Source organism: Sturnira hondurensis, unplaced genomic scaffold (genome assembly GCF_014824575.4).
Source record: "Sturnira hondurensis isolate 20B ecotype Veracruz unplaced genomic scaffold, ASM1482457v3 Scaffold0021143, whole genome shotgun sequence".
In the NCBI taxonomy this organism is placed as follows: domain Eukaryota; kingdom Metazoa; phylum Chordata; class Mammalia; order Chiroptera; family Phyllostomidae; genus Sturnira; species Sturnira hondurensis.
In genome coordinates this window covers 23,478,295-23,492,839 of record NW_028093774.1, presented here as the reverse complement: position 1 = coordinate 23,492,839, position 14,545 = coordinate 23,478,295, and the positions used below count along the sequence as shown (strand labels likewise).

General features: G+C 36.6%; 1 protein-coding gene across 10 annotated transcripts in view; it reads left to right on the top strand.

Moving 5' to 3' along the window:
* Positions 1-14,545, top strand: part of PCNX1 (pecanex 1) — a 129,467-nt gene that overhangs the window by 63,289 nt on the left and 51,633 nt on the right. For 6 of the 10 annotated variants that reach the window (XM_037031511.1, XM_037031510.1, XM_037031517.1 and 3 more), the window contains 4 exons: positions 4,402-4,492; positions 6,183-6,240; positions 7,906-8,123; positions 10,922-11,075. In XM_037031511.1, the coding sequence (XP_036887406.1) occupies positions 4,402-4,492; positions 6,183-6,240; positions 7,906-8,123; positions 10,922-11,075 (521 nt within the window). The remainder of the gene's footprint in view (positions 1-4,401; positions 4,493-6,182; positions 6,241-7,905; positions 8,124-10,921; positions 11,076-14,545) is intronic. The other 4 variants (XM_037031512.1, XM_037031518.1, XM_037031516.1 and 1 more) reach the window with 1 other exon arrangement.

Sequence of the window (14,545 nt, the reverse complement as noted above, 5' to 3'; positions counted from 1 at the left end):
AGGTAAGACATGTCAGGATTAGGTTTTGAGGATGCAGATTGACCAGGATGATTTTCAAAGAAGAAAAGCATCTAGGAAATTCAAGAGGTCACCTGTGCTGTTGGTACTGGGATGATTAGAACCCTGCAGGCGATTTGACCTTCTCGTGCCTGCCTCCTTCCAAGACGCACGGGTAAATCAGAGCGGCAGCGCAGGCCGGATTGTTGGGTTTCTCAGGTGAGCACTAGCCTTACAAGTCTTTATGCATTTAGTTTTGTGTTCCTAGTTGAGGATTTTAATTGATAGGACAAGTTAGAGAATCCCATTCATTTCTTACATCTTTTATCAGTTTTTTGCCAGTGGTTATGTGAATTGTCTGCCGCACCATTTGTGCCTTCAGGCACATGCGTCAAATGCCCATGTTTCCTAAATCAGTATCCAGTTTTACTTGTCTTCCTGTTGATCATCACGGATAAATTGGCCTATGGTAGAAATTCTACCTCAAGAAAATGGTTTTTTGTAATTAAGTTAAATTTTTATTTTTTTATTTTAAGTTGTATAGAAGTTAGTAGTTACTAAATTCAAGACTGAGAAATACTGGATACCTTATTTTTTTTCTTTATCTTTGGAGATGCTGTGTCATAGCCAATATCATTATTAAGTTTGAAATTCCACCCTCCATATTGTTTATTTTTTCAGAAATAGATTTTTCCCTTTAAAGTTGTGATAGAGCCATTCTATATTAAATACAATTATGATCTGGGAGTTTAATTGTGATGAGATGACTTAGTTTATAATCATAATTCATGTGAAGAGGAGGTACTGCGTTGATATTCTACTTTCTTCCCAATTCCTGATCATTAGAAATACTTAAATTGAAGTGCCTTTCTCAGTGCGGAATAATGTTAAGGTAGGGTTATTAGTAAGGGCACGTTTTACTTTGGATCTAAAGGTTAATAACTGTGATCATGGTTTTAATCGAACAACATATATAGGATCCGGCAAAAGTAATGCCTGCATGAGTGTGGTTGGTAGGGTAATAATGTATAGTTTTAATTTGAACATTTCACCTGAAATGTCACATGCTGTGCTTGGGTGTGATAGTGTTGTTACAGAATTACATGCTTGTGATTTTTTTTTTTTTTGTGATTTTGTAGTAAAAGGTTTTGCAATAAGAAGGGGTGTTATTTGTTCTGGACACTGTATATAAAATTGTTACACATGCCAAGAGGACTTGGACAAATTTAAGATATTTTTCAGCTCTAGAAACCAAAGAAATATGCACTTCTGTTGTGGATATTTTTGAAGATACCTTTAAATTACCATATTAATATATGAAAATGTTACTAAGTTTTTCACTGAAGCCTTAAGCTCCATATTTTTAGTGTAATTTTTTCTCTAAGGTACTTATCCTCTGAATAAAATTTGTTACTTCTGAGGTGCTGTCAGTCGCCAAGCTCAAGGACATAAGGGGACATTGAATCTGTTCTTTTGATGGAATAAATTGGAGAATGCACCGTGAAGCCTTAATAGGATGTTAGTTTCTTCTGACATGAGCATGTATATTTTTAGGGACCTGAACATTTCCTTAAAGTTAGTAGGTAGTCAAAAGCTTCTTAGGAAAAAATAAAAAGTACTGTTGAAGTCTGAACATTTGTTAAGATTATAGCTGCTCTTTTCTCAGACATGCTTGACGTTAAGTTTTATTCTAAGATTTATTACTTGTTACTGACTTGTGTAAAAGCATTCAGAGTTGTAGATTTATGTAGAAATAAAACTCCATTTTTCAGCTTGCTTTCTGTCTAAAAAGCTTTTGGGGGGACATGCCTTATTTTTATGCTTATATTTTTTTAAATGCAATTATTTTTGTAAAAGTTTCATATTAGACATCTGTACATAAAAGACATAGTTGTATAGTGACAATATTCGTTTACTTTTCCACTGGAAATTTACAAAGGGTCATATCTAGTTGATTTCAGTTGCATATAAATATTCAGTATCCTAAGAACAGGAACACTTAAATACTCAGAATTTACTTTAATAATTTAACTGCTGTTGAATACAGAATGAACTTATTTCTAAAGTACACACAAATTATGTGATAAAGACATATTTATGCATCCATTATTCTGAATTTCATGCATAGTCACCAAGCCCTCCAGCTCTTTGTTACTCTGTAATTTAGCTATTAACACAGGTTTATAACTCTTCTGTGTTTATGCAGTGTGTGATTTGATAAAGTTTTTTTCTATTAATGTAAGTTAATTATAGTAGCATAACCAATTTTAGACTATCCATAATGACTGAGGAAGGAGCAGAGCATAAAAAATTGCAATTTAAAAATAATTTTTAAATCTTAGTCAAGCCAGTATTTTTTAATTTTTTTCTTCACTAACAATTTCTGCAACCTATCCTACCAGTTCAAAAAAAATTGTCAATAATACATGTGAGAAGTAGCCAGATTGACAGCTTGTATCATTTAATTTTAGTTTATTAATCTGCTAGTGGTACTAAGAGTTAATGACTCATAACTATCAGCAGATAAACCACACGCTGAATAATCCTCCCTTGAAAAACAGCAAATGAACCGAGCCTTTCCCAGAATGCCTTTTTTCTTATTTATTGCAAGAGTATATTATTCTGACAAAAAATGCTACTATAAGAAAATACCATAATAAAGTAAAATACTTGCATATTCTGTCTGATCCATAGAAAATGCTCAAATAATCCTATCTAAGCACTATTTTTCTGATTCTAGTCCTCTTAAATAATGAAGTAATTGTTGGAATTGCTCTACACATCCTTAGTAGTATGAGAACCTTTTATTGTCGTTTTTCAATGTTTTCACTTAACTAAAAATCCTTATGCTGTTTTCATTGTAGTCATAGGAGGGAAATCTTTTAGCCCTTCCATGAAGGTGAAATTGCCCTTTAAGATTCTTCACATCCGTAACCTCAGTAATTCCAGCTAATAAAACAAAAACTTCATAAATACTCAAAAAGCAGCCTAAACTAGACCCGCTTGGTTTTAGAGATAGGGACCTTTTCTCATTGCCTTACTGGAAATTTACATTAATTTATTTATGCTCCCTAACTCACAGTGTGTATGTCTGCCATAGATTGTCAAGGAAGGGAATGAATTTCCAATAGTGTCCAGAGCTTTTAAATTCCACTGTCAGGAGTAATTTATCTTATAGAGTTCATTTTAAGAGAGTGTTTTTTAACTTATATTTCTTTGCAGCCAACATAATTACTAAACTTTTTATCAGTTTAGGAGTGCTACTTACAGCAAACGATAGTCCTAAATTTTTTCAAGTTCTTGTATAATCATACAATTAGTAACATTTGTTAGATGCTGTGGTTTAATTACCAACATTATTATACTTTATTTTTATATCCATTTTTACAGTCTTCATTTTTTCTAAAAACAAAAAACTCTGAAAGTAGTCACACAAATTTGTGGTCTGCAGTTTGAGCTGTCTTAAAATGTAAGCAGCTTTCCAATAGGCCACTTACCACTTGCAAGTAGCGGTCAGGTGACTTTTAAAGAACATTAAAGTTATTTATATGATTACTTAAGAATGTACTGGGAGGAGAAAAGAGGAGACTGGTATTGCAAAGCTGACTCAGTCCTTTACTTTTAACACTTGATATTATGTATGTTGATGTTTGTCGCACTGTTTAGCATTCCTTTTCAGTTCACATGCTGAATTATGCACCAATCATTTCTTTAAAAATATTTTGGAAAAAGGAGGTTATGGTACATTTTCTTAAATTATAACAAGTTTAAAATTTACGAGGGGGGGCCCAAATAAACCTGGAATTTACTTATAAAAGTGGTGTATTTATTCTTAGATGTTTAAACCTCAATGACCTTCAAAGTCCTCTCCATCTGATGCAATACACCTATTTTTTCCCCACTGCTCAGAAGTTTTGGGAGTTGTTGATTTTGATTCCTTTTAGTGCGTCTGCCATTTTTTTGTTTCATCTCTTCCACATCAGCAAAACTTTCCTTAGAGGACTTTTTCACATCCTGGGAAACAAAAAAAAAAGTCACTTGGAGTGAATAGGGAAGGTGGGGCACAGGGGTCATGCCGTTTTGGTCAAAAACTGCTGAAAACCCAGTGCATTATGGGCAGGTGCACTCGTCGTAAATCACCCATCGTGAAATGGGCAAATGCATTGAGTCCTCAAAAAAAGTTCACTGAAGTTGAACACAGCCTCTCACAACAATGCCAGCTGGTACACTGATGCAGGTGGGTTCCTAGAACACTCACATAACAGGGGAAACCTGTATGTACTGTAAGGGGTCTGCCCTCCAGATAATTTCAGGGTTTTTTGGGTCTCCTCTCATAGAAATTTTTCTTAAAGGAAAAATTCTGAGTATTCTAATGACTTTTTTAAAAAATAATTTATTTACTAGGTAAGTTCTCTTCTACGCTTTATGAGACTGGTGGTTGTGATATGTCACTTGTGAATTTTGAACCAGCAGCAAGAAGAGCATCCAATATCTGGTATGTGTGAAATTATTTTAGGAGAGTGTGTGTACTTGCATATATATGCTATGTTTAATGTTTGTAAGCCTTTATATGTAAATGTTGTTTTGAAATTTTTTAAAAGACTTTATTTATTTATTTTAGAGAGAGGGGAAAGGAGAGAGAAAGAGAGGGAGAGAAACAATGTGTGATTGCCTCTCACATACCACCAGGTGGGGACCTGGCCCACAACCCCCATGCGTGTGCCTTGACTGGGAATGGAACCAGCAACCCCTTGGTTCTCAGGCCGGCACTCAATCCACTGAGCCACACAAACCAGGACTGAAAATATTTTTTATATTGGCTTAAATAATTTGTCATAGTGCATTTATCTCTAAAGAGATAAAGTAGAATGTTGCTATGGAAAAAAGAAAGCATTCTTAAAACAAAAGCTACTCTGGGTTTTTAAAAGTTAAGTAAAAATTTCCTGTTGATCTTATAGTGGGACAGTGGTTTGTGGTTGCAAAGTTAACTGTAGATTTTATGATAAATATGTGATGTGAAAAAAACTTTTAGAAAAATATTTACACAACTAAGTTCATAACCATCCATTCTCTTTTTCCTGTTTGTACTGTAAATTTTATTTCTTTGTAAAGATTTGGTCAAGTATCTTAAATGATGAGCTTTCATTTTGTTTTAGAATGTGTTTACCCCCTATAAAAAGAAGGAATTCTGAAATTATGAGTCATGTTCCATTTAATTTCTTTTTTCACCTTCCCTTAGGAAGGAATTATGTAAGATAATGGGGAAGTTAGAAAAGCAAGTAAGAAATTAGAAATGTTTTATATGATATAATTAGTTTAGAATGTGTTAAATTTTTATAAATAAAATTTTAATCTTACTGTTTATCAGTGCACGTTGCTTTCAAATTCATTATTGATTAATTAGCTCACTGTTTTCACTAGGATCATTTGATTCTTATTTTAGGATTTCCATTTAATAATGGATGCACCCATTTAAATGTTACACATCTATGAACAATTCACTTAGATTTTTTTTAAGTTTTCAGGTGTTATTTAAAGCAGTAGGATCTAGTAGTCACATAGATGAAAAGTCACTTACCTGCTGAAAACCTAGAACATTTAGAAAATCATACCCTTTATGCTCTTTTAGTCCGGTTTCAGAATTTTTGTCAAAAATGGTTAAATTGTATTTTGTAACAGTAGAAACAATAGGAGATGGAGCAGTGAAAACAATTTTGTTTAATTTAATTGAAGACAGAAACAATTGCTTACACTATGGTGGTAAGGTCTCAAGTTTAGAAATCTAAACTCGACTGAACTGCGGAAACTGAATTGTCATGTTCCAAGCTATTATAGCTAAATTTATTGCGGTTCCAGACAATACGTTCATTGCTTTCTTAAACTTTGTTCACGAGAACCTTGCGATGAAGGTACTAATATCCTATGTTACTGATAGGAAAACTGGAGTGTGAAAAGGTTGGTAAGTGTCCCGGGTCTCACTGAGCTGACGAAGAGATTCGAATACGGATACTCTGACCCACAGGCTGTGTTTCTACTCACAACTCTAGGGAAATGCTGTTTTGCGTTTTGAAGTTGACCTAGAAAAGTGAAGACACTGTAAACGTCATCCACTTGTTAAAGGATTTGTTTTTCTCTGCTCCCTGGCAAGCTGTTTATGCCATGAAGTCTTTTCTATTTTATTTTAGTGACACGGATTCTCATGTATCCAGTTCTACCTCAGTTCGATTTTATCCACATGATGTGGTAGGTTTTCCTTTATTTTTATAAAACGATGTATTTTCAGATTAAGTTGCTACACAAGTCAGAAATGTATGAATTATGGTGAAAAATATGGCAAAATACTTTTGCTATCCCATACTGGATCTCTTCTTAGTAGTCTTTTGTTAAACATAGAATACCATAAAAGCTTAAATAGCTGTATGGGAATCAGTTACTACACTTTTGACAGTATGGGAAGGTTCCTTTACTCACCAACGTCATAATCTGGTTGTGCTGTTTTTAATTGTATCATTTGAAAACTTTTCTTTGAATGTTATGATTTTGGTACAGTTATTTATTGGTTAACTATTGGTTATTTATATACCAGTGTATATGTTTTAGAAGCCTAGTGATGACTCACTATATAAAAACTATGCCAATAAAATAGTGGGGATATTTTAACAAGATAACATTGCCTTTGCCATCAGGATGTATATGTTGAAGATAGAAAAGACAAAATGGAGGAAGCCCTTATAAATAACACATAAGAGGTGTAGGTAAATAAATATAGTGGCAAAGGGGTTAATTATTAGCAGCTTCCTGAAGATGAAGAGTAATGAACAGGGTTTTAAGACCATAGATGAAAGTTGGCCATAGAGCAAAGGTTTTTAACTAGTGGGCATTTGGCAAAGTCTGGAAATATTTTTGCTTGTCACGCGGGGGGGAATTTTACTGGTAGCTAGTGGACAGAGGCCAGGGACGCTGTTAAACGTCTTAGAGTGGAGAGCACAACCTCCCAACATAGAATTGTCCGGCTGACAGTTTTTGTAGTGTCAAAGTTGAGAAACCCTGGCCAAGAGCATAAGAAAAGTGTTTCGGGGGCCGTTTTTGTGAATGCTGATGGGTAGCGGCTGGGTTATATATAGAAAGCACACTTTTTGACTGTACTCAGTATGTGATTGACAAATGAAAACCGTCCTTCCTGTGCTGTCGTGAATTCTTGGAGGCTCCACAGGAAGTAAAATATGGGAAAATGGTTATGGTTTTCTGGTGGCAAATGTATGGGAGCCTTGCGTTAGCTAAGTGCTGGCTAGAACTCGGCTAGATTCAGTAGATTTTTGATTCTTTCAGAAGAAGGGGAAGCTTGTGAACTGGTGAATGGAGGAGTTACACACAGCTAAAGAAACGTTGTGTGGTAATTTCCTGTAAAGCCCCCGATGAGCAGCATGCCAAAACAAAAAAGGGGGCACGTGGGGCATAGGAGGGGTTTGCAAGCAGTAACAGTGGTAAGAGACTGTGGTAGGTGAGAGCTGAAGGCACTGAATCCAATGCAGGGGAGTTTAGATGCAACGTGGTAATGAGGTTCATAGCTTAGTAAGAAAAGACCATAAGTGTGACAGGCAGTAGGGAAGCCATTAACGGTTCACTGCAAGTGATTTTAACGGATTTACTAGTTAAGCAGTCATAAACTGGTAAGATTTCAAACACTTGTCTAATAAAGCCTTTCCAAAAAGACCTATTGATTAATGTTTTATTTTAGTTCCGTTCCTGTTGTCGCCTTCTGTAGGTTCTAATGCTATGAGATATCCGCGAGGAGTGGACTGCTACAAAGTTAAGGGGGCTGAAATAATCTGTAAGCTAATCGAGTAGCCCTTGAATTGTGGCTTGAGTAAAGGTATTTTACGCCTTTCAACACTGACTTTCTTTTAGCTCTCTCTCCCACAGATTCGGTTAAACAGACTATTGACCATCGATACAGATTTGTTGGAGCAACAGGACATTGACCTAAGCCCAGACCTGGCAGCTACTTATGGCCCAACAGAAGAAGCTGCCCAAAAGGTTAAACACTACTATCGTTTTTGGGTCCTGCCCCAGCTGTGGGTCGGCATCAACTTTGACAGACTCACACTTTTGGCCCTGTTTGATAGGTGAGAATATGGTGTGATACTAAAGTGTGTGCAGATTTTATTTTTGATTTCAAATGTCCCTAATAAGTAATTAATGTTTGTACTTGTTTACCATGTTGGAAAATGTTTTCTGTTTTGGTCCTCTTGAGATAAAATCTAAGTTAATAGGGTTCTCAGACATTGACTCTCTTGAATTCATTAAAAACCTTTTTTGTGGCCATTTTAATAGGTGTTCACAAAGAATTTCTTTTTATTCTCAATAAGAATCATGCAACTGTACTTAAAATTTAGAGAAAATGGTGTGTTGATGATTTTCAGATTATAGGTAACATGACCCCAAATATAAAAGGCATAACGGGAAACTTCTGTTTCCCTACTTCTTACCACTAATTTTAATAATAAACAGTATTAGCCCATGGTAAACTTGGTGACTACATGCTACTTCTGGTCAACATGGAATAATAAGGACTGGCTTTGTCCTCCTACCCGAGACAATGAAAACCTGACACAATGTACGAAATAATGGTTTTCAAGACATTGGAAACGAGACAACAAAGGATAGTGATTTCTGACAATTCGTCAATCACACGAGAGCCATGCAGCCGCCCCAGCTTACTGCCTTAAGAGAGTGCCCGGGCTGCGGCACAGGGTGGAGGTGCTACAGTAGAGCCTAGCAGGCTTCCTGTGTCGGAGGTGGAGCCAGGAGCCCAGAGGACAGACTATCAGAGGAAAGCCTGCTGCTCAGAGAGAGGGTCTCAGACCTGCGGTGGGTCTCCGCGACTGTTCAGAGTGTTGATGAGTGAGTACATGTGAAGAAACTGCCTGAGGCCAGGGAGGGAGCCATGTGAGAGGAACAGGGGAGCCGCGCCCAGCACTCAGGGCCAGGAAGAGCACCCGCTCCCCCAGCCAGGTGGAGGGGACCCACCGCTCGTGCCGCGCGGTGCACTGTGGAGCACACTCAGGAAAGTCTCGCTTTGAAGTGCGGAATACTGAGTTCTGACGTGACCACTGCTCCACACCCACGTAACGAGTCAAAAAGTAAACCCAGAAAGGATCAAACTATTTCCAAGCAGTATAGCAAAGCTGGAGAAGATTCGTAGAAATCCAGTAAGTTAAGGTTCACTATTTCTGGCACCCAAAGATTACCAACTGTGCAATGAAGGGATAAAATGGGATGAGTGAGGGAAGCAGCGAGTCAGTTGAAACCAGCCTGTAACTGTCACAGGTGTTAGAATGAGTAGTAAAGACTTTAAAACTGTTATAACTGTATTTCATAATGTTTAAAATGTGAAGTAGAAACCCCATGAAAACTAAAGTGTCTGAGATGAAAAGCACAATGGATGCGGGAACTATTGGATTTCCATATGCAAAAGAACTTGTATCCTTACCTTGCATAATACTACAGGAGTTAATTCAAAATGGATCATAGGCCTAAATGTAAAATCAGACAATAAAATTTCTGGAAAAAATACATAGAAAATAATTGTGGCATTAGGCAAAATTCCTTAGATGTAACACCAAAAATAAGATTAGTGAAAGAACAAATTGATAAATTGGATTTATCAAAATTGAAAACTAAAGAAAACCTAAAGAGAGCTCAAGTTCACGTCTAGCAGTATGGACAGTAGGTAGTGTAGGAGAATTGACAGGGAACATTGGATTTGGCAAATCTGGAATTCTACAACTGTCATAGCAGGTCGACGAAAACGGCGGTGTTTATTGTTTTGAAAATATGACAGCATTTGTTTTAACCCAGCAGAGCTAACGAATGAAATGGTGCAGAGGTTATTGTGAATTTTGTTTTTAGGTCAGTTGGTGACTATAGATACAGCATTGATGACAGGTGTTTAATAAAAATATTTTTATGATTATAAGAGTAATTCTTTACTCATTATAGAAAAATATATGGAAAGATTTTAAGACAGAAAGAGATCATCCATAATCTTTCCACTCAGAGAGAGCTGTTATTAGTATCATTTTGATACATTGTCTTTTTAAACCCATATCTACATGTTTTTAAATAACAGAACTTACATCCTCCTCCACACAAGGTTCTGTGTCCTGCTTCTTTGTGTAGCATATGGGGTGAGCACGTTCTCATGCCAGTATCTATTCTTTAGAACTAAGACTTTTAATATTTAACATTTTGTGAATAAAATTTCCCCGGGAAGTAGTGAGACCAGCTCTTATTTTTTGGTGTGACATCAACATCATCTTCATGACTCTGTGCAGTGTTGTGGGCATCGGACCCGTTCATCCGCAGAGACAGGACTGAGACAGTCTTCATCACGGCCTTCATTCTCAACATAACTGAGAGCCGGTGTTTGTGTTCATTGCAGTGCGTTACTTGTCAGGTGATTTCAGAGGATTTAGAGATGGAGAAAGTGCACCCACTTGGTATCAAAATTGGGCTACAAACTTTATCATATAAAATTTAATTTTCTAGACACTATTTTTGAGATTTTTTAAAACTTGTTTTATTGTATAGCTCCTTAATTTGCCATCCAACCTGGTTAATTATTTTGCAACAAATTTGACAGAAAAAGATGTTAAGAGTAAAGTTTTTAAAATAGAAATTAAAGCTATATTATGCATTAAAATGAGAACTTCACAATCTACTATAGTATGCATTATTTATTTTAATTTTCCACATAAACTAGTTTCTTTTTCAGTGTGACCCAAAATCTTATTCAAACCTAGTACTAGAAAAAAATCTCAGCAAGTATAATATGGACTTCATATTGATGCCTTCCCTTATTTTACTCTGATAAATTTCTCATATTGATGGTGTACTTACTCATAAATTTTCATGCCTACAGAAACCGGGAGGTCCTGGAAAATGTGTTAGCTGTCATCCTGGCTATTCTAGTGGCATTTCTGGGATCTATTCTTCTCATACAAGGCTTCTTCAGAGATATCTGGGTCTTCCAGTTCTGCCTGGTGATAGCCAGCTGTCAATACTCGCTGCTTAAGGTACCAGCATCTCTCTTCTTTATAGGCTATGGAATAATATTTGTGTTAAAAGGTGAAGGATTTCATATCATTCACTGAATTATAAAAGGGTATTAATTCTTAAAATTATTTGCATTGGATATTTAAACAAAAGGGACACAATCAACTTTAAAAAATACAGTGATATAAATGAAGCATCTTAAAACTATTTTTGGTATTAAAAGAAAATATTTGGGGAGTTCTGGCCAAGATGGAGGTGTAGGTAGAAACGCTTTGCTTCCTCACACAACCAAAAGAAGGATAACAACCAATTTAAAAACAATAAACAACTGAACTGCCAACAAACCAAACTGCGTGGAACTCCAACAACCAAGGAGTTAAAGAAACAGTCACCCAGACCGATAGGAGGGGTGGAGACAGGCAGCCAGCTGACAGAAAGGACTGCAGCAAGGCCCACTTGGGTGAGGAGGGGCTGGTTGACCGGGAAACTAAAGACTCAGCACCTCTAGCTGTAAAACACTGTGGGGGTTGTGAAGGTGGGGGGAACTCCAAGTCTCACAGGGACAGTTCGTTGGAAAGCGGGGCTAGAGTGGAGCCAGTGGCACTGTCTCCACTCCGACCCCTCCCTCACAGACAGCATCACAATGCAGCAAAGAAGGTTGCCTCCCCTTAGTGAATATGAATACGCCCCCTTACAACATAAGTATGTGAAGACAAAGGAATGTCCAAATGAAGAGAACCAATCAGAACTCCAGAAAAAGAGCTAAGCAGCAAAGAGATAGACAACTTATCTGATGCAGGGTTCAAAACCCTGGTAATCAGGATGCTCACAGAATTTATTGAGTTTGGTCACAAAATGAAGGAAGAAATGAAGGCTATCCAAAGTGAAATAGAGCAAAATATACAGGGAACAAACAGTGAAGGGAAGGAAACCAGGACTCAAATCAATGATTTGGAACAAAAGGAAGAAATAAACATCCAACTGGAACAGATTGAAGAAACAAGAATTCAGAAAAGTGAAGAGAGGCTAAGGAACCTCTGGGACAACTTTAAATGTTCCAACATCCAAATCATAGGGGTGCTAGCAGGAGAAAAGGAAGAGCAAGAAATTGAAAACTTACTTGAACAAATAATGAAGGAAAACTTCCCCAATCTAGGAAAGGAAATAGACTTCCTGGAAGTCTAGGAAGCCCAGAGAGTCCCAAAGAAAATGGACCCAAGGAGGAACACACCAAGACACATCGTAATTACATTATCCAAGATTAAAGATAAGGAGAGAATCTTAAAAGGAGAAAAGAGAAAGAGAAAAGCAGAGAGTTACCTGCAAAGGAGTGCCCATAAGATTGTCAGCTGATTACTCAAAAGAAACCTTACAGGCAAGAAGGGGCTGGAAAGAAGTATTCCAAGTCATGAAAGGCAAGGACCTACATCCAAGATTGCTCTATCCAGCAAAGCTATCCTTTAGAATGGAAGAGCAGATAAAGTGCTTCCCAGATAAGGTCAGGTAAGATCTCAGATAAGGTCTTCCCAGAATGGAAGGGAAGAATAAGTGCTTCCCTTGTTATATGAAATGTTAAAGGGACTTATCTAAGAAAAAGAAGATCAAAACTATGAACAATAAAATGACAACAAACTCATAACTACCAACAACTGAACCTAAAAAAAACTAAAACTAAGTGAACAACTAGAACAGGAACAGAATCACAGAAATGGAGATTACCTGGAGGGTTATCAGTGGGGAGGAGAAGGGGGGAATATAGGAGGAAAAGGTACAGGGAATAAGTGTAAATGATAGGTACAAAATAGACAGGGGGGTTAAGAATAGTCTAGGAAATGGAGAAGCCAAGGTACTTATATGTACAATCCATGGACATGAACTAAGAGTTGAGGTAAATGCAGGAGGGTTGGAGGGTGCAGGGCAGAGGTGGGAATAAAGGTGAGAAAAAAAGTGGGACAACTGTAGTAGCATAATCAATAAAATATACTTTAAAAATAAAAATAAATTTGAATAAAAACGTTTAAAGGAAAAAGAATATTTGGGTATTTGTTACAAATAAGAATTTGCATTTTTGAAATTTATTTCTTTATTTATCAACATTAACTCTTCTACTTCTATATTTTAAGTCTTTTATTCTGTAGGTGAAATTTATTAATGCCCACCATGGATAGGTACGATAATGTCAGAATAAGTATGTATGTTCCTTTGGGACATTGAAAACAGAAGATTGATGTCCCTTAGCTATTGTTTTAATAATGGCTGTAAAATACCAAAATTTATCAATTTTAAGATTTCTAAAAATGGGAGAATCAGGTAACAAATTTTTCTCCTTCTGTGCAAAATCTGTGGACTGTCAGCATGGACTGTTTCCTTCCCTTCCTTTCTTAATCAGTAAGTACTCCTGCCGGTATTGTTCATTTGCCTGATACACGCTGTCACGAAGAACACATCCTGAAAACTGTTGGTTTCGTTGTGTTTATACCAGGTGTCTGTAGTGAGGCATCTGGATAAGCCACCTAAGTCAGCGCTTCACTTCTTTAGGACCCATCCATGTTTTCCCCTCATTGCAGCACTGAGTTATAGTCTGTGGTTGCTAATGATCTCCAATTGCTAAATCTGTGTCCTTTTTTTAGGCTTCATTTTCGGTGAATATTCACCTAACACCTATGAATACTACCTTCTCTTTTTTATATTCTCCTCATTGTTGTCTGTGACTTTATACTACCATGAAAATTATCCTACTTTTCAGATAACTTTATTTTCCATTATTGATGCCTGTTTGTTCTTTTGACCACTTCTTAATTTATGAGAATTCTCAAGGGTTTTATTTGGCCCTTTTCTCAATTTGCAATTCCTTGCCAGTGAAGTCATCCTATTTTATTACTTTATTGGTTGTCCCATAAATGAATTATGTCCATATTTATATCTCAAAGTCTTCACCTTTTTCTCACAAGCTTTAGTCCTACTTATCTAACAGGCACATTAAAAAAATTAGCACATCATCATCTCCTGATATTTTTCTTTCCCAGTTGCTTTGCTTTTGACAGTAGTATACTGTTCAAAACCTTACAGCCTCTGCTCCTTCCAGGTTTCTTTGATTTTCAGTGTGCTTTGTTAAAATTTCTGGCCTTTGTTCTTGCTTTCCATTTCAACCACCTTAATTCATTCCTTTATTGCCTTAAAGCAGTTAAATTTGTTCCCTGGTTCCATTCTTCCCTGCCCGATTAATGTTGTCCACTGCTTTTAGGTTACTGTGGTTAGATATAGAAAAGGTAAAATATGACTGAGGTTTTTGAAGTGAGTTAACTAGAAGAATGGTAATATCATAAACAGAAATATGAAAGGTCTGAACAGATAGATGTTGGAACTGAGAGAATTTAAAGATTACCTTGTCTCCTGTCCAGCCTAGGGACACGTGCCAAACTCAGTAAGCTTGGCCCAGTCTAGAATTGTAGGGTGATGATAGACCATCCTAGAGAAATTGTGCGCTATG